Below are 19,740 nucleotides of genomic sequence, written 5' to 3' on the forward strand. Positions count from 1 at the left end.
TGTTTTTCTTTTATTTCAATATGCCCAACCCCGCATGTCCAAGTGGTAACTGGGGACCAAAACGGGAAAGGGAAATTGTTGGGTAGTTTGGTGCAACTTTTGTCATGAAAAAACGGGTTTTTAATGGGGGATTTTTTAAAAACCGGTTTTTGGGGGGAAACTACTGTAATAAGGTTTGTCCAGAACTACTGTAGCTCCTTCTGCAAAATATGTGACAAATTTTATCAGGGGGTGTGAGACCATTGTTTAAAAAAACGGATAACTGGAAAATATCTATCTCATGTGACGGAAAGATGTTCTGCGTCGATTGCTGGATATTTTGAGTAATCACATCAGGAGAAATGTCAGACTTGTAAATTCCGGCATTTTGGGGAGAAAACTGTCAAAAAACTTGTGGAAAGTGTAAATCAGATAAGTGCAGTAAAATTGATGGACGATGCACATCATGTAAATCTGGATATGCTGGTCAAAACTGTACTATACATTGTAGTGTTGATAATTGCAGCTGGCACTCATGTACTATAAATTATTGGTGTCGTGCATGTAAATCTGGACACTGGGGAAAATTTTGTGAACATAAATGCAGTCAAAATTGCTCATCAAGCTGTGAAAAACGCAATGGAAATTGTAGCAGCTGTACATCCGGCCTCTGGGGAGATAATTGTGAAACAAATGTACAACTGTTCCTCTTCAAAATGTATGAGATTAAACGGACAATGAATGTAGTTTTTGCAAGACTGGACTTTGGGGTGTACTTTGTAATGAAACCTGTAGCCATGCTTATTTGCACTTGGACTGTAATATGAACGATAGAAAGTGCAGCAGCTGCAAGAGTGGACTTTGGGGCGAATTTTGTCAGAAAACTTGCGGTCTATGTTGTTCATATTCAACGTGTAGAAAAAGTGACGGATATTGTAGTTCCTGCAAAAGCGGTTCTTGGGGTGACATTTGTAACAAGGCATGCAGCCAAAATTGTTCAAGCTGTAGTAAGAAAACTGGTTTATGCATTGCATGCAATCCTGGATTGTGGGGATCATCACGCGTAAATGAATGTAATCAGTCATGTGTCTCTTCTGAATGTGATACTGTGTCCGGCGAATGTAAGAACTGTAATTTATAGATGGGGAAAGTTTTGTGAAAATATATGCAACACGTCTTGTTCTTGGGGTTGTCACAAACAAACTGGACATTGCTTAATTTGTGGAAACAGATATTGGGGTCAGGATTGCTCCAACATGTGCAACAACTCAAGATGTGATCAATGCTCTATAACGAATGGACTATGTACATTGTGTCAATCTAGATTTTGGGGTGAAGACTCTCAGTCTACATGTAAGTCTGATAAATGTCTTCAATGCTACAGAGACACTGGTTATTGCAGTACATGTCAGCCAGGTCGATGGGATAAATTTGTAAAAACTTATCAGGGATGTTAAATGTTGAAAACCTCAGAACGGAAATTTTGGGACTTTATCATTTTCCAGGTTTTCAGGTTGGGAAAAAAATTTTATTTTTTTCTTTATTAATGATGTTTTCTTTGAAATTGCCAATCACCATTATTTTTCTTTTGCCATAAATCCTACTTTATATATTGTCACTGTATAATGTAAAATTTATGTATTCCGTCATTTTTTTTTCTTGTTATCCAATTTGTTTAATTTCTTCTATTAAAGTTTTGGAAAAAAATTCACAAACATTTATGGTCATTTAGATATTTCAGATTCTGGCAAATCAGGACAAGATGAAAACACAAGCTGTCACAATCATTGTCCATTGACGCGTCATCCTGCATTGTTATTATTGCTGTTTGCGTTTGGAATTAAATTGATACTATAAAGACACCAATCATGTAATATAGTTATTTTTCTTTCATCCGCTTGAACATAATAGATTGTCTGAAGTATTGAGGGCATCGCGCTCTGACATATCATTATATTATGCAGTCCAAGATATTATGTTTCCATAATAAAATGCTCTTCCAATATAGATATAAACTTTACACTAACGCAAATATGACCTTTTTAAAAGATGAAACGATTTTGTTTGATAAGACGTTGAACCGTTCATGTTTATAAAGGTGTCAAGTAAAATTTCTGATCAATATTTAATCATAAAGACATGTGTGGTTATGTTGCGTCAATAAAATGACGATAAGCAAATAAATTAACCAAAATGATTCATGCATGTTAAAACATTGTAATGATATTTCAAAGCAGAAAAAAGTTGCATCTATTTGTTAAATTTCATAATCATAATATTCTTACATGTTAATAACAAATTCGTTATTTTATACTGTAGATTAAAACGAAGGAAAATTTACGAAGGAACAAGACGGAGTAAAAAGTAAAATAGTTATGCTGCTAAAAATATGCTTAGTGGTGATATATTGTTATATTATTCTTATTTTTCGGAATAAATGATGAGATCGTCGGTAGTGTTGAATATCGAACACCGCTTTAAGCAGGCGCTAGTGGCGTGAAGGATATTCCCTTTTTTACAATGTCTCTCAAAAACAAACTTATTCAACCCAAGTCTGAAATGTTCATATCATATGATGATTAACTAATTCTGAACGAACGGTCCCTCCTTTTTCGCTAAATTAATCAAGAGATTGTCATATGCAATCAAGTAACAAAATCCTGAAAATTCTGTTTTTTTATGCTGAGGTAAATATTTTTATTCTTAAAAATAAAATTGACATAAAGACAGTTTTTTCTTGATACAAGTTATGATTATATTAGAAAGTTTAAATACAAACAGCTCTTAATGGCAATGACTTTATATGTACCTACTTGAATTATATCAGTAGAAAATATAATTCACAAAATATTTTGTTTGATCGCTATACATATGTTCATTTATATTTTGATTTTAATGTTTGTTTGTTTGGGGTTTTTGTTTGTTTGTAATTTTCCCTCATTTTATTTTGGTTTTTAAAGGTTCTAAGGCTTCAACAGAAATGGGCAACTATCCATCCACATCAACAATGACACGAGATCCAATGTACATTAGTGTTACTGAATATAATCTAAGTGAACTACTATCCACTGATTCAGGCCTAAGTGAACTACCATCAGATCATGTCTATGAACGATAAAGGCATTGAAGGGTTTGAGTACCTATTTGTCAAATATTGGTCTAGACATTGTTACAATTTTTCATCAGGCTTCTTAAAATGTTGATGGTCAAAGATTATACAAATGTTATTGTTTTTAATAAAAGTGTTTCTGTTCAATCGCTTGTTACCTTCGTTTTGTACAAGCTATGTAAAATAGTTTGAAAACGTTACAATCTATTGATTAGAATAATGATATTCTTTTGAATGTATTTGTCAATTCCTACATTGTCACATGGTATGAATTAGATATTCATAGTTTTATGTATATTGTCTTTTACTTTATAACCGGCTTTACAAAGCCATTTTTACTTGGCATTCAATTCTAACAAACTGTTTCAAACGAATTCGTAGTACTTTCAAATTGCTTTTTTAGACTGAAATTAAACATGTCATTCAAACATTATCAGAAGGCTTGATCAAACAGGTAGATAACAGACACGAGTTAGCACTTTTACAAGTACATTACAACGTTACATTTTGTGGTCTGCTTGCAGCATTAAACAATACAAAAGTTTAATTGGAATAACATTACAGCATGCTTATTCTGGTAAATAACATAAATGTTTAAAAATTCTTTCTGCAAAAATAATTGTTTTCTGTTGTTATAGGGTTTTTTTTTTTTTTTTTTTTTTTTTTTTTTTTTTTCCCTTGTTTATTTGGCTTTGTACATTTGTTGTTGTGTTTTGTTGTTGTGTTTTTTTTTCGTTTTGATTATTATTGTTGTTGTTGTTGTTTTCTGTTTTAACACAGATCACAAAATATCACGCGGTAAAAGCACCGTGTATATGTGACTAATGGTTTTGTAAGTAAAGTGTGTGAACTGAAACCTCCTTTCATTGTGTTTGCCATTATTTCAAAGGAACATCATTGGGATCAAAAGGCCTACAATATAAAGTTTGAGATTCTCACATGTATCAAGTGAAGCACTAAAATAGAAGGATCTGAAAAGGGTTATTAAATATTTACTGATTATATATGGATGATCGCCATAATTTGCACTTTTCAATTTGAACAACATGTGCTTGTTTTCGCCAAAAAAGTAAAAAAAAGGATTTATTTAAACTCAGCGTTTTTATCATGTCTTTTCTTTTGCATTTTATGTACATGTACCACCATACTAACAATATGGCACCATTCAAGTTAACTTTGTCATCTCACAAACAGGACAGTTCAGATTTACTCTTCTATTTAGTACTAGTACATGACATACTTTAAGCTCACAAATATGCTGATAGGGATTGGTGCAAACTACCGTTTTAACATATTTTTTGATTTGCATGTATTCTGGTTCTTTAAAGTTCAAACTTACACATTCTGGATTAAATTGTAATTCAACTGTGCTAGATAATGACCAGCTGTATTGCTAATTAAGAATCGTGGCAGAGTATATAGCTGTCCTTTTGACTGCCTTGTTTGGATTGTATATAGTTTGATTTGTGTGGCTTATTTATTTAATATTATAAACTTTATGTAATATTTTTATCATTGATGATTTTTCTACTTTTTGAAAAAAAAAGCCATCAATAGAAGTCGCATAAATAGATTTTGTGCAGATGTGAAACCTTATAAATGAACTGTATAAATAAGAAACGCGAGAATCTTTTTAAGTTTTGAGCTTTCATTTCTTAAAGTTTAATTTTCCATATACCTACAGGTGATTTCAAACATGGTTTACCGCGGACAAAAATTTGTTCAGATATTGTCCGCGTGACCCCGCGGACAGAAAATTTCCACCACCGCGGACATAAATCGGCGGCTGAAACCGTTTCCCCCGCGGAACGCAAGTGGTTAAATTGCGGAGGATCGCGGCGGTCAAAAACCGGTCACGCGGTGGAAAAAACCTTTTAATTTTAAAAATTAATTACTGTATTTAAACATCAGTATACGTACGTTCTGTAACATGTATTGTACATATAACTATATTTAAAATTTGTTTGTTGTTTTTTCTTTTTTTGTTGTAATAAAATTACATGTACAAATGCAGTGTATTTCTTGTTCTTCTTGTTGTTATTGTGTTGGTAATGCTATAATATGTATCGACATCAAGATAAATTATTGTCGTCGCAAACTTCATGGTAGTGAGAAACTTGAAAAGTCAAAATAATGAAAAATTCGGCATATGACATTATGAAAAAGATACTGCAACAATTTATATGCCAGCTTTTGTTTCTTATTTAAAAACTTTGAAAAATGTAATCCTGCCAACAATTTATTCAGGCAATATTCTCAGGACGTCCTCTTTCATATTTGTCAGATGCCGTTTTATGTTTTGTTTATTTGCATGTTGACATAAAGTCTTATATTTATTTGGAAACATTAAAAAGAAAGCGTTTAATTTCACCAAAATATACATTAAATGGATATTTTTTCTTGATTTATCTATTACATTGTGAGCGTAATGTATATGTTTTGAAGTTGTATCAACTGTTGAAGTTATTTTTCATTTTTGTTTTAGTATTAGTTTGTTTGTTTTTCTTTTATGTTAATAGATTTTTTTGCAGAATGTTGTTAAAACTTGACGTTAATACTTTTTGTTATTTTATTAATGAACAGTATGCATGTACATACATGGTTATAAGGCAAACAAGCACATGGCAGTTATTTTTTAAGACTTCCATCGACCGATTTTCAAGTTGAAAATATTTCATTTTATTTTCATCTTAAGATATTATTGTTCATAGGAATAAATAGTATTTGTAGACAACATGTAGTTTTAAGTACATACAATTGAATATTATTAAAAAAAAAAAAAAAAAAAATAATGTACAGCTTTAATTTTATTTTATTTCAAATTCCGTTCAAATAATTTAACGTATAATAACATTTAAGGAGACGAAATTGTGGTCAATTTTCAAGTCATTGTGTAAAAAAAGATGACGTTAAAATAATAAAACGCTATTATTTTTTGGAGGGTTAATTTATTACTGACCAAAAACTGACCCCATGGCGTGTTCCCCGCTGGAACGGGTGATACTGTAATTTATCGATGAATGGAAAACGGTCGTTCAGAATTTTGTCGGCGGTGGAAACAAAATCTGAGTAACACCCTCCGGGGATCGCGGGGAAATTAGGCTTCTCCATCGCGACGAACCCCCGCGGGTTTTGTCCGCGATAAATTTAAATCGTTCCGCCGGTGGTATCGCGGAAAAAGCAAAACCCGCGGTGAGCGTACTGTATTATAGTTTTAAAATGATTTCCTGCGAACGTTAAATGTAAATTGATAGGTTCTATTTATTGTTGCATCAGCGATCCAAAGAATGCGTTTTCTAAGAGTGTTTTGATATAAGTCAATTGTAATTCCATTTGTTGTATATGACTTGAATATGATTTCGTACAAAACAAATGATTGCTTAAATACTGTTAACAATCCCGTTCGTCGTAGATAAAACAAAATGACTATTTCGATTTTAAAAAAAATATGAAAACTATTTGTCAGTTTTATTTTTGCAAACTTAAGTTTAATTCATTATGTATAATATCATTTGGTCCTTTCTAAACTATGTTTTATACCTTATAAAATATATTGTAAACATTTTTTAAGCTTAATTTAATTTATACGGTATGGCTTGCAACAATGCTAGAAATAAAAACGGTAAAGAAATATGTCAATAAATAACTGAATAATTGTGAATGCATGGTATATGTACAATTAGTCAGTAGAGAAAAATCTTAAACAACATTTACTGGTTAAAACGGACACTGATTTTTTTTTTTTTTGTTATATCTGTAGTATTTCATCAGGAGTAGAGTGTAGAAAACTGCTGTAAACTGGTACTCAAAAAGGGACATAAAGATCAAAAAAATAGTTAAAATAATGAGCTGTTAATATGATTTTAGTTCTTGTGATTTAGCTGTTTACTTATGAAATTATGATTGTATGCAATTTTAACAATATAATAAATTGAAGCATAATGACAAAATGGTGTATTGTTTGTGTTTGTTCGTTTGTCAATAAAGATGTACTATAGTATTATAGTGTTTATATTCGAGGGATTTTGTCGTATTTATAATGTCTTTTTAAATAGTTAATTGATGTTATGAATTTTGCTTATAATCGCAAAGTTATTTTCTCTGTGTAAAATGTAGGGTTTTCCTAATGAGAAACGTTGTTTGTTTGTCCGATATTTACGGTAATGTAATAGTTATGAATACAATCTATATAACAAGCCATTAATATTGACCTATTAACATCGGTGGATAGGACGTTTGAACCTTCTGAAGTTCTGATGTATAAACGACCTGCAGATTTCTAAACTTAGATTGGTACTTTTAGTCTATTATTAGGGAGTTTCGAAATTGTTGTCTCGAACAACACTATTTCAAATCACAAGAACATTGATATGTTTAGAATGTTCCTAATATATTCCAATAACACTTCATGTATCAAGTTATACAATTTTGTTAGGTACGGAAATATTCTTATAGTATTTCATGTGTTGATACAGATTATTAATTTATCACATGACGACCAATTTAATAACCGATACTCACAAAATAACCATTTTTTGATTTGGTTTACGTCGCACCAACACAGTTGTCATATCGCAACTTTTCAGTTTTATTGGTGAAGGAAAACATCAGGTGCCCTTCCGTGCATTATGTCAGGCACGAGCGGCCCACCTAATGAGATCTATCGATGTTTCATAAGCTATATAGCTATATGGATAGTTTCCTCATATGAAATAATCCCAAGTCCCTTACTGGATTCGAATCCACAATAGCGAGGGACAAGTGGTTTAAAGACAACGTCCTTAACAACTAGGCCGCGGTTGCCCACACAAAATAACCCACGTACCTCTTAAAATTATACACTTCAAGTGACACGTCAACCAAATGATGGTTTTTCATTTTTTAATCTTTTTTACGATCCATTATATTACGTTGTGAAAATATTTTACATTGTTTAAATTTTATTTTTAAGTCATTTTTTGAATGACTTTAACATTTTTAAATTTTTACAAAATTTCCCCAAGGCTTGTTTTCTACAAAATTTTTATTTTTTTTTTTCATTATCAGGGGAAATTTTAAAACCCCTTATTTTAGGACCATTTTTACGTTTTTATTATAAGAACTAAGAACAATTTTAGGAAATTTCAAAAAAAAATTTAAATAAATGCTTGTCTTGAAATGATAAAAGATATATTTTAACTTTTTTTTCAAAGACATGGTTTTATTTTACTTTAATATTTTTAAGACATGATATTCATTTAAGAAGATTGTGCTAAAATATGTGAAACATTTGTATGCAATAATTATATCTTCTGACAATCTGTTTTGTGAACGTTGAAATATTCACAGTTGATCATTGAAGATAATGGAAAACTGCAAATATTATATTTTATTACAGAGAACATAACTTTTTAACACTCTTTGTGTGATATTAAATGTGGATGATTGTTTCACAATTTTTTATTTTTATTTCCCGTACCAATATTATATAGAGGATATTTGTTTGTTTGTGTGTAAGATGAAATTTTATTTCATCGAGTGAGCTTTAAAAACAGTATTCTCACTCGTGGCTACGCCACTCGTGAGAATACTGTTTTTTTAGTTCACGAGATGAAATAAAATTACATCTTACAAAACAAACAGACAAATTTTCTTTTTATTTTATGCTTAAAAACAAGTTAAAGTTTTTATTAAAAAAATATGATGATCGCTTGTTTTAATAATAAAAACAAACAATTCTTGCAGGAGAAAATTCCAGCCATCCATCCATATTTCTGTTACTTACTGCGAATTTATATTAGACCTGGCTTTCTAAAATGTAAACGGCAGCCATTTTTTAAAGTTGTGTATTTCATGGGAGGAAAATAATTGTGTAAGATTCAGAAGGATATAATTTGGATTTGTTTAGTCATACACCTTTTTAAAAGAAAGAAAAACTTATTTGAGGATTGTAACAGACAAAAAAATAAGTGTTGACAAAGAAGTGAAAACATTCAGAAAAGGAGCTAGGAAAATGGAAAAAACTTGGAAGCTTGCTGAAGGAACGCTGGGTTGTTTTACTTATATTTACGAGTGATGGCTGTCAATGCTTTGCAATTTTTCATAAAGCATACGGCAGTTATTGCTCGTAGGATACTTTAATATCCCCAAATGTCATCAAGAGCAGTTTTGCATGGGGAAGGAATGTATTTTCAGACTGTAAAAAAACTAAAAACAAAAAAATTTAGAGACGTAATTTGGTGATTGGAATTTGAAGGAATAGAATTAAGTTTTCTCTCTGTGTTACTTTTGACATTTAAGTTATTTATCTATTTCAGCTTTGCTATTTCTTTTAACAGCCTGACATTGTCAGAATTGTCCGTAAAAATTAAATTGAGGTACCACATGGGGAAAATCTTAAAAAAGTAGTTTCGTCATTGAAAAAGGTGAAATTATATTTTGATAATTTTCACTGTGAAATTATCAAATATAATTTTCACGGATAAATCAGTAATCCACTGAAACGCATAAAATAAAAATAATTATATTTATTATGTGTAAGTGTTTTCATTATCTCCCTGATGATATTGTGAAACCGGTAGAGGGAAAATTCAATTCAATAAATTAATCAAAGGTTTGTTATTTAGATTTTTGATTGTTTAATTTTAGGAGTTTGTAACACCCCACTTTAGTCAAAATTATCTGTCCTGTTTCGGCGCCATATGACCTGTAATGAAACTTTACGAAACTGACGAACTATTATTAATTTTAAATATGTACTTTTGATTGTCAAACAATGCTGAAAATGGTAGTTTTTAATTTAAAGCATTCAAATAAAAATATGACCAATTTAACAGACTGAATTTGATGATACATGTAATAGCTTTATGTACAAAACGCGTTGAATAAGTCTGGAATCTGACTTATCGTGATTCTCCTATGTCTTTAGCTTATAAAAGGCCTTTGTATCGGATTACAACTACAGTACGTTGTTAATGACACTCCATCAAACTTGTATATATACAAGTAGACATTACATTATCACTTTAAGATAGAATAAATTTAGTGGCCAGCAGTTCCTGAAAGCAATATAGTTCATTTTGGAAAACCTTTGACAGAAATCAATGATTTTTCATGATGTTTGATTCAGAATTACATGTGCGTCATTAATGTATGTTTAAACCTATATAATTAGAATAACTCTGAGAACAAAATAAAAATTTAAAAGGATTAAATATCTGTATATAATAAGCTCAATCACAGAGAAATAATTGATTAAGGAACGTCTAATATTTTATCATATAATGCTTGATGTACATCTGATTACAATCCAGTTATTTCTTTTATGTCTGCTTTAAACATAATGTAAAGCCTCAAAGATTTTAACCATAAAACTTATCTATAGTTCAAATCGCACACTTATTGGAAAAATACATATATAAACATAATTACACTAGTATATTGGCGATTATTTAGAGATTAATCAACGTTTAAGAATATTGTATTTGTAAATGTATTCCTGTATATCATCTAATTTCCGATAATAAAACGTTATTCCAATCATATCAATACTTGATTAATTAAAAAAAAGTTCATTAAACAATGCTGAAGTTTAGAACCTGAAACGTGAAATTTCAATACAGTAGTGGGAAGACATTTGGGTTGTGACAGACGCAACGATGAAGATACAAGTGCGCTATATGTTCTTACTTTTGGCTTTATACATTTGCGGTGAGTTAAAGTGTAATTCTGTTGATACTTTATTATAATGGTAATGTAGCAATACTTTTCTTTTCAAAGAATTATTTTATAAGGCTTGCTGCATAAGTGGAGTAAATATAACGTGTGGTCTATTTCTAAAAAGGAGTTTTACGTAGCAGCATCGTTGTGGTTAAATACATGTACTTGTATATGTTTCAACAAAGAAAAAGATTATTAAGACTTTTAAAGGGCAACGGGGCGGCTCCCCTTTTTTGGGTTTTTAAAAAATTTCTAAGTAGACCAATCCCTTTTAAAAAAACAACGAAAATTTTTTCCCACATAAAGAAATCTGGCCCTGAGGGTTTTTTAAAAATTTTTCATGGGCAGGGCAATGGTGCAATGTTTAATGTTTTAAATACCCTAAAATTTTTAAATACTTCAGATTTTATAAAAAATCCAAAAAAAACATTTTTTAAAAGGGAAATTTTTAAAAATTTTAATTTACATCTTGTTTCCCTTTTTTCTCCCCCCCCCCTTTATGTGTTTCACACATTGGTTATTGTTTCACCATTTTTAAATTAATGTTTTCCCTTATTTTTGGATTAAAATTTAAAGAACCCATTTTAAGGGTTGTTTTAAAACCCCCAATGGACCATTTTCTTCACACAGAAGTCGGTTAGTGCCGTGCCGTTTTCATTTTTGTGTTATGTTTTGCTGGTCCTTAGGGATCATTGATTTTATTTATGTGTTAATAATTGTGTACCACTCGAGCAAGTACTGGGGGTTTGGTTCTTAAGGAATTAAGCACTTTTTCATTATGCCTCAAATACAAACTCAATCAAACCAAGTCTGCAATTTTCGTGCAACTATGTTGGCATAAATGCTTCCTAGAGATCACTCCTCTTTTTATTGTTTTTATCTGAAGTATTGATAGAATCTATTGCCCGATTAGTGTATGGAAACATTTACCATTTGCTTGTTTATATCTCTAGCTTACAACTTAGGTGGGGTTAATAGATAGGGCCCATTCAATATATGTCAATGAAATAAGGCGTTGTTAGGATTCTCATGAAAACTCTTTTGATGTTTTTGTCATTTTTGCCCTAAAATACTGAGAAATATGACTTTACTTATATTCCCAAAAATGATAAATTTCATTCAATAATTTGAATAATTATTTTACAAGTAATCTCAGTCACTAATACTGGTACTTCGATATTAATTAGCAGTTTTCCAGTTTCTTTTTACATTGACTTTGCAACAATATCTTTATCTGTGTTTAACTTTGGAATGTAAATTGATCGAAAAAATTATGCTACGTATATCATAGCTACAAACATTATTTTGCAAACAGGCTTTGTTTTATTTCATTTAATTATACATAAATTCTATTAACACCGATTCTTTTAATATTATTATTGTTGTTTTTTTCCTATTTTTATTATAATTATTTTTATTATTATTATTACTATTATTATTATTATAATTATTTTTATTAGTATTATAAGATAAATATAAATAAAGTATAAAACCTGATTTTTCAGAAATAATATACATAAACACTGAAATAAACTATTTTATTGTATGTAAACAAATTGAAGTTATTTATCAATTTACGAAACTTGCGAACACAATATAACTTACCAAACATGATCTATTAAATGCTTATCAGTGTCGTAAAATCTTTTAGTTTTACGTCAACCATAACAAATAAGATTGATAAAGCAGCATTTCCTATTGTTTGCAATCTTGATATGGATCAAATATATCTTTTAAATTTTCGGTAACAAATTGTAATTCGCATTAAACCCGACATTTAATTTTTGTAGCACATAAAACGTTTCAATATACGATGCCTTTATTAATTTTTAAATCAAAGTGTAATACTGTTAATTAATTTAATTAATGATTTGCAATTATAACATGAATTTAAATATATTGGTATTGGTCTGATCAAACTGAATATTTGATTTCGTTTAGTTAAATATGCTGACAGCGCATGTCTAAATGGTTACTGGGGAACTGACTGTAAGGAAGTGTGTGAGGTAAATTGCAATCGGTGTGATGAGTCAACTGGTGTATGCGGTTCTTGTAGAACCGGCTTTTGGGGTGACTACTGTAATAGAAAATGTCCAGAAAACTGTAGCTCTTCTTCATGCAGTAAATATGACGGAAGTTGTTACTCATGTTCTGACGGTTGGTATGGGTCAACGTGCAACAATGCGTGTAATATAAATTGCAGGAACTGTCATAAAACGACTGGCGAATGCACAATATGTCATATTGGAAGGTGGGGAGAATTCTGTAACTTCACATGCGCTCCAAACTGCAAAATATGTGACAAATTAGCAGGTGAGTGTAAGACATATAAAAACGGATACTGGAATATTTCTTGTGACGAAAGATGTTCTGCTTCGAATTGTGATATTTGTAGTATCACATCAGGAGAATGTCAGGCTTGTAAATCCGGACTTTGGGAAGAAAACTGTCAGAAAATTTGTGGCAAGTGTAAGTCAGATAAGTGCAGTAAAATTGATGGACGATGTACATCATGTCAATCAGGATTTGCTGGGCTTAACTGCTCAATACCTTGTAATGCTAATAATTGCAGTTCGTCCTCGTGTAGTGTAAATTATAGGTGCTATGCATGTCAGTCTGGATACTGGGGGACCTTTTGTGAACATAAATGCAGTAAATATTGTTCATCAAGCTGTGATAAAAGCAGTGGAAATTGTAGCAGCTGTACTTCCGGTCTCTGGGGAGCTAATTGTGACAACAATTGTATGTACAACTGTTCCTCTTCAAGCTGTATTAGATTAAACGGACAATGTAGTAGTTGCAAATCTGGACTTTGGGGCGAATTTTGCCAGAATACTTGCAGTCAAGGATGTTCATATTCAACGTGTAGAAAAAGTGATGGATATTGCAGTGCTTGCAAAAACAAATATTGGGGAGACAATTGTAACAAGATATGCAGCAAAAGTTGCTCATCAAGCTGTGATAAAAGCAATGGTAATTGTAGCAGCTGCATTTCCGGTCTCTGGGGAGCTAATTGTGACAACAATTGTATGTACAACTGTTCCTCGTCAAGCTGTATTAGATTAAACGGACAATGTAGTAGTTGCAAATCTGGACTTTGGGGCGAATTTTGCCAGAATACCTGCAGTCAAGGCTGTTCATATTCAACGTGTAGAAAAAGTGATGGATATTGCAGTGCTTGCCAGAGCAAATATTGGGGAGACAATTGTAATAAGATATGCAGCAAAAGTTGCTCATCAAGCTGTGATAAAAGCAATGGAATTTGTAGCAGCTGCACTTCCGGTCTCTGGGGAGCTAATTGTGACAACAAATGCATGTACAATTGTTCCTCTTCAGGCTGTATCAGATTAAACGGACAATGTAGCAGTTGCACAAATGGACTTTGGGGCGAATTTTGCCAGAATAATTGCGGTCAAGGTTGCTCTTATTCAACGTGTAGAAAAGGTGATGGATATTGCAATTTTTGCAAAAGCAGATATTGGGGTGACATTTGTAACAAGGCATGCAGCCAAAATTGTTCAAGCTGTAGTAAGGAATCTGGTTCATGCATTGCATGCAATCCTGGATTGTGGGGACCATCATGCGTAAATGAATGTAATCAGTCGTGTTCCTCTTCTGAATGTGATACTGTGTCCGGCGAATGTAAGAATTGTAATTTAAATAGATGGGGAATGTTTTGTGAAAATAAATGCAGCGCGTCTTGTTCTTGGGGTTGTCACAGACAAACTGGACATTGCTTAATTTGTGGAAACAGATATTGGGGTCAGGATTGTTCTTATATGTGCAATAGCTCAAGATGTGAACAATGCTCTATAACGAATGGATTATGTACTATGTGTCAACATGGATTTTGGGGTGAAAACTGTCAGTCTACATGTAACTCTGATAAATGTCTTCAATGCGATAGAGCCACTGGTTATTGCAGTGCATGTCCACCAGGTCGATGGGGATTACTTTGTCAAAAGTTATGCAGGGATGAGTGTCCATGTTGCAATATCAAAACCGGAACTTGTACATTGTCATGTCCTAGTGTTTCAGGTTCGGACAATCTTATATTTTTCTTTTAAATGATATTCTCTTTCAAAATGCTAATCACCTTATTTTTTTCTTTTGCCATTAATCCTCTTGCATATATTGTCACTGTATAATGTATAGTTGAAGTAATCCGTCATTTTTTTTTGTTATCCGATTCAGTATAACTACTTCTATTGATATTTGGGAAATTATTTCACTAACATTTATGACATCATTTAAATATTTCAGATTCTGACAAATTAGCACAAGATGAGACACAAACTGTCACAATAATTGTCGTTGCGGTCATCTGCATTGTTATTATTGCTGTTGCGTTTGGGTTAAATTGTACTATAAGACACATGTAATAAAGTTATTTTCTTTCTCCTTGAACATAATAGATTTCTTGAAGAATTGGGGGCATCGCGCTCTGACATTTCGTTATATTATGTAGTCCAAGATATTATGTTTCAATTTGAATAAAATGCTCTTCCAATATAGATATAAACATTATACTAACGCAAATATGAACTTTTAAAAAGATGAAACGATTTTGTTAGATTAGACGTTGACCAGTTCATGTTTATAAAGGTGTCACGTAAAAATGTCTGATCAAAATTTAATCATAAAGACATGTGTGGTCATGTTGCGTCAATTAAATGACGATAAGCAAATAATTTAACCAAAAAGATTCAAGCATGTTAAAGCATTGTATTGTTATTTCAAAGGAGAAAAATGTTGCATCTATGTGTTAAATTTCATAATCATAATATTCCTACATGTTAATAACAAATTCGTTATTTTATACTGTAGATTAAAACGAAGGAAATTTACGGAGGAACAGGACGGAGCAAAAGGTAAAATAGTTATGCTGCATAAAATATGCTGAGTGGTATTATATTGTTATATTATTTTTATTTTTCGGAATAATTGAAGAGCTCTTCGGTAGTGTTGAATATCGAACACCGCGTTAAGCCGGCGTTAGAGGCGTGAGAGATATTCCCTTTTTTACAATGTCTCTCACGAACAAACTTATTCAACCCAAGTCTGAAATTTTCTTATCATATGATGATAAGCTAATTCCGAACGGGCCTCCTTTTTTGCTGTATTTATCAAGAGATTGTCATATTCAATCAAGTAACAAAATCCTGAAAATTCTGTTTTAATACTGAGGTAAAAGATTTTTATTCTTAAAATAAAATTGACATAAAGACATTTTGTTTTCTTGATACAGGTTATGATTATATTCGAAAGTTAAATACAACAGCTCTTGATGGCAATGACTTTATATGTACCTACTTGAATTATATCAGTAGAAAATATAATTCACAAAATATTTTGTTTGTTCGCTATACATATGTTTATTTATATTTTGATTTTAATGTTTGTTTGTTTGGGTTTTTTGTTTGTTTGTAATTTTCCCTCATTTTATTTTGGTTTTTAAAGGTTCTAAGGCTTCAACAGAAATGGGCAACTATCCATCCACATCGACAATAACACGAGATCCAATGTACATCAATGTTACTGAATCTAATATAAGTGAAATACCATCCACTGAATCAGGCCTAAGTGAACTACCATCAGATCATGTCTATGAACGATTAAGGCGTTGAAGGATTGAAGAGTACCTAATTGTCCAATAATGGTCTAATAATTGTTACAATTTATATTCTTAAAATCTTGACAGTCAAAGATTATACAAACCTTGTTTTTTTAAATAATCATTATGGTGTTTCTGTTCAATCGCTTGTTACTTACGTTTTGTTCAAGCTATGTAAAATAGTTTGAAAAGTGACATAACTCTGACGATACAATCTATAGATTAGTATAATGATATTATTTTAACTTTATTTGTCAATTCCTACACTGTCTCATTGTATAAATTAGATATTCATAATTTTATATATATCGTGTTTGGTATATTACTTTATAACCGGCTCAGAGTTAAAGCCGTTTTTACTTGGCATTCAAAATTGTCGTTACGGTATTATTATTATTATCATTATTATTTTTATTATTATTATTATTTTTATTTTTATTATTATATTAGAAGGCTTGATCAAGCAGATAGATAGAGTAGGGTGAGCGTTTCAGTTTACACGAAAAACGCACGCTCTGGAATAAACGCACGCACGTTACACGCTATACGAACGAACGTTATGCGCGCTTTACCAAACGAAATACGCAGACGCACGCTAAACGATATATGCACGCTAAATCGCACGCATATTAGAAACGTTTCTAAATGTTTAATAAAATATCGTAACCATATTAGTTTTTAACAACTTGAGCTCTATTTAAGATATTATATAACTTCTCAATAGGAACGGTACTTTAACGTTCAGACGAACGCAGACGCACGCTAAACGTTTCTGGGGATAACAATCGCACTCTTTCAAACGCACGATAAACGAAAAACGATGAACTTTAAACGCTTGTAAACAATACACGCTTGAGAAAGTGTTTAATCAAACGCACGTTGCACGATATATGAGCGCACGACATACAAAAACGCATGCATGAAAAACGCTATTTTAAATAACCGAAACGTTCACCCTACAGTAACAGACACGAGTAAGCACTTTTACTATAATGCGTTACATTTTTTTGCTTGGAGCAGAAAACAAAAAACAAAAAACAAAAAGTTTAATTTGATTTACATTACATCATGCTTATTCTGGTAAATATGCTTTAACATTCTTCTGCAAAGGTAAGTCTTTTCTGTTGTTATTGTTTGTTTTTTGTTTTTTGTTTTTTCTTTTTTCTTTTTGGTTTTATAGGGGGGGGGGTTGATTGTACTTTTGGTTTTTGTTGTTGTATTTGTTTGTTGTTTTCTGCCCCTCCCTTCACAGAGCACAAAATATCACCATGTATATGTGTCTAATGGTTTTGTTAGTAAAGTGTGTGAACTGTAACTTCCTTTCATTGTGTTTGCCATTATTTAAAAGGAACTTCAATTGGGTTAAAAGTCTACAATATATACTTTAATAATAGGAATTTTTCATATGTATCAAGTGAAGCACTAAAATCGAATGATCTGAAAGGGATAATTAAAAATATATTGATTATACATGGGTGATCGCCATAATTTGCACTTTTCAATTGGAACAACATGTGCTCCCTTTCGACAAAAAAGTAAAAAAAAGGATTTATTTAATCTCAGCGTTTTTATTTTTTCTTTTATTTTGCATTTTATGTAACACCCTTCTAACATTATGGCACCATTCAAGCTAACTTTGTCACACAGGACTGTTCAGATTTACTCGTCTGTACTTGTACTTGACATACTTTATGCTCACTAGTTTACTGATAGGGAATGGTTCAAATTATCAGTTTGACATATTTGTTCATTTAAATGTATCCTGAATCTTTGACATTCTGGATTTAAACCAGAAGTCAGATCATGCTTTAAAATCTTAATTTATAAAAATGTTCTATAAGAACTCGTTCAACTGTGCTAGATAATGGCTAGCTGTATTGCTACTTAAGTATCGCGTTGGGGGATATAGCTATCCTTTGGACTGCCTTGTTTAGATTGTATATAGGATTAGTGTGGGTAATTTTTTTAGTCTTATTAACTTTATATAATATTTTTATCATTGATGAATTTTCAACTTTTTTGAAAAATCATAAACAGGAGTCGCATAAATAGATTTTGTGCAGATGTGAAACTTTATAAATGAACTGTATACTCGTAAATGTTAAACGCGAGGTGCCATGTAAGTTTTGAGCTTTCACTTTTTTCAGTTTAGTTTTGCATATACCTACATGTGATTTCAAACATATTAATAAAAACATATTAAAAACTGAATTTTATAGCGTCTGCGTTCGTTCAGTAAAAATGTATGATCGTATTATAGTTTTAAAATGATTCCGTCGAACTTTCAATAAAATTGATAAGTTGATAAGTAAATTGATAAGTTCTATTTATTGTTACATCCGCGAACCAAAGAATGACTTTTCCTTCAGTGGTTCAATATAAGTCAATTGTAAGTTGAATATGACTTGAATATGATTTTGTACAATCAAATGATTGGATGAAAGGAAGAAATCAAAGAAACCACACGTCAACACGTCATCACCTGATAAATGTGAACAAAATTTTAATAGAGATCTACCGGTTTCGAACCTATCTAGTTCTTCATCAGGATTTAAATACTGTTAACAATCCCGTTGGTCGTAGAAAAAAATGACTATTTCGATTTATTAAAAAAATATGAAACTTATTTGTCAGTTTTATTTTTGCAAAGTTTAATTCATTATGTAGAATATCATTTGGTCCTTCCTAAACTACACTATGTTTTATACCTTATAACAAATACCGTAAACATTTTTAAAGCTTAATTTAATTTATATGGTATGGCTTGCAACAATGCTTGCAATAAAAACGGTAAAGAAATATCAATAAACAACTGAATGACTGGTGTATGTACAATTGGTCAGTAGAGAAAAATTGTAATAACATTTACTGGTAAAACGGATACTGGATTTTATTATTATTTTTTCTTTGTTGTTGTTTATTTATTTATTTTTATTTTTTATGCCTTTTTCCCTAATGGAGGGTTGGTATTGACTTGTTTTGTTTTTCTTTTTTGTTGTTTTTGTATTTTGGTTTTAAACGAATTGTTATATCTGTAGTATTTCATCAGGAGTAGAATGTAGAAAACTGTTGTAAAGTGGTACTCAAAAACGGACATAACTGTTTACGTTATAATATGAATTAAACTCTTAATATTTTTAGTGCTTTCCCTTACTTTCGTGTAAATGTGTTCCTTGGCGCATAGACCAAATGATACAATTATATTTGTTAGAAATGGGGTATTATTGCTTAAATCTAACATTGATAAGTATTCACATGCTATTGTTCTTGTGTCAATATAGTTTGATAACCAGTATCTGCATATAAAATAGTCAGTTATTCAGTTTTATTATAACATGCT

General features: G+C 31.2%; 1 protein-coding gene across 1 annotated transcript; it reads left to right on the plus strand.

The window, feature by feature from the left end:
• Positions 1-726: 726 nt before the first annotated feature.
• On the plus strand, positions 727-15,653 carry LOC132743313 (multiple epidermal growth factor-like domains protein 6). The gene is made up of 5 exons (XM_060731851.1): positions 727-1,109; positions 2,940-3,082; positions 10,693-10,777; positions 12,728-14,824; positions 15,050-15,653. The coding sequence occupies exons 1-5, from the start codon at positions 803-805 to the stop codon at positions 15,166-15,168; spliced, it is 2,751 nt and encodes a 916-aa protein (XP_060587834.1). The 5' UTR covers positions 727-802; the 3' UTR covers positions 15,169-15,653.
• The last annotated feature ends 4,087 nt before the right edge of the window (positions 15,654-19,740 follow it).

The sequence above is a fragment of the Ruditapes philippinarum genome, unplaced genomic scaffold (assembly GCF_026571515.1).
Source record: "Ruditapes philippinarum isolate M1 unplaced genomic scaffold, ASM2657151v2 ctg14674_1_1_1_1, whole genome shotgun sequence".
Taxonomy (NCBI): Eukaryota; Metazoa; Mollusca; class Bivalvia; order Venerida; family Veneridae; genus Ruditapes; species Ruditapes philippinarum.

Coding starts and splice junctions, on each gene's coding strand:
- LOC132743313 (XM_060731851.1), top strand. CDS start 803: ATGAACGATAGAAAGTGCAGCAGCTGCAAGAGTGGACTTTGGGGCGAA. Junction 10,778..12,727: donor TTTGGCTTTATACATTTGCG/GTGAGTTAAAGT, acceptor GATTTCGTTTAG/TTAAATATGCTGACAGCGCA. Junction 14,825..15,049: donor GTCATGTCCTAGTGTTTCAG/GTTCGGACAATC, acceptor TAAATATTTCAG/ATTCTGACAAATTAGCACAA.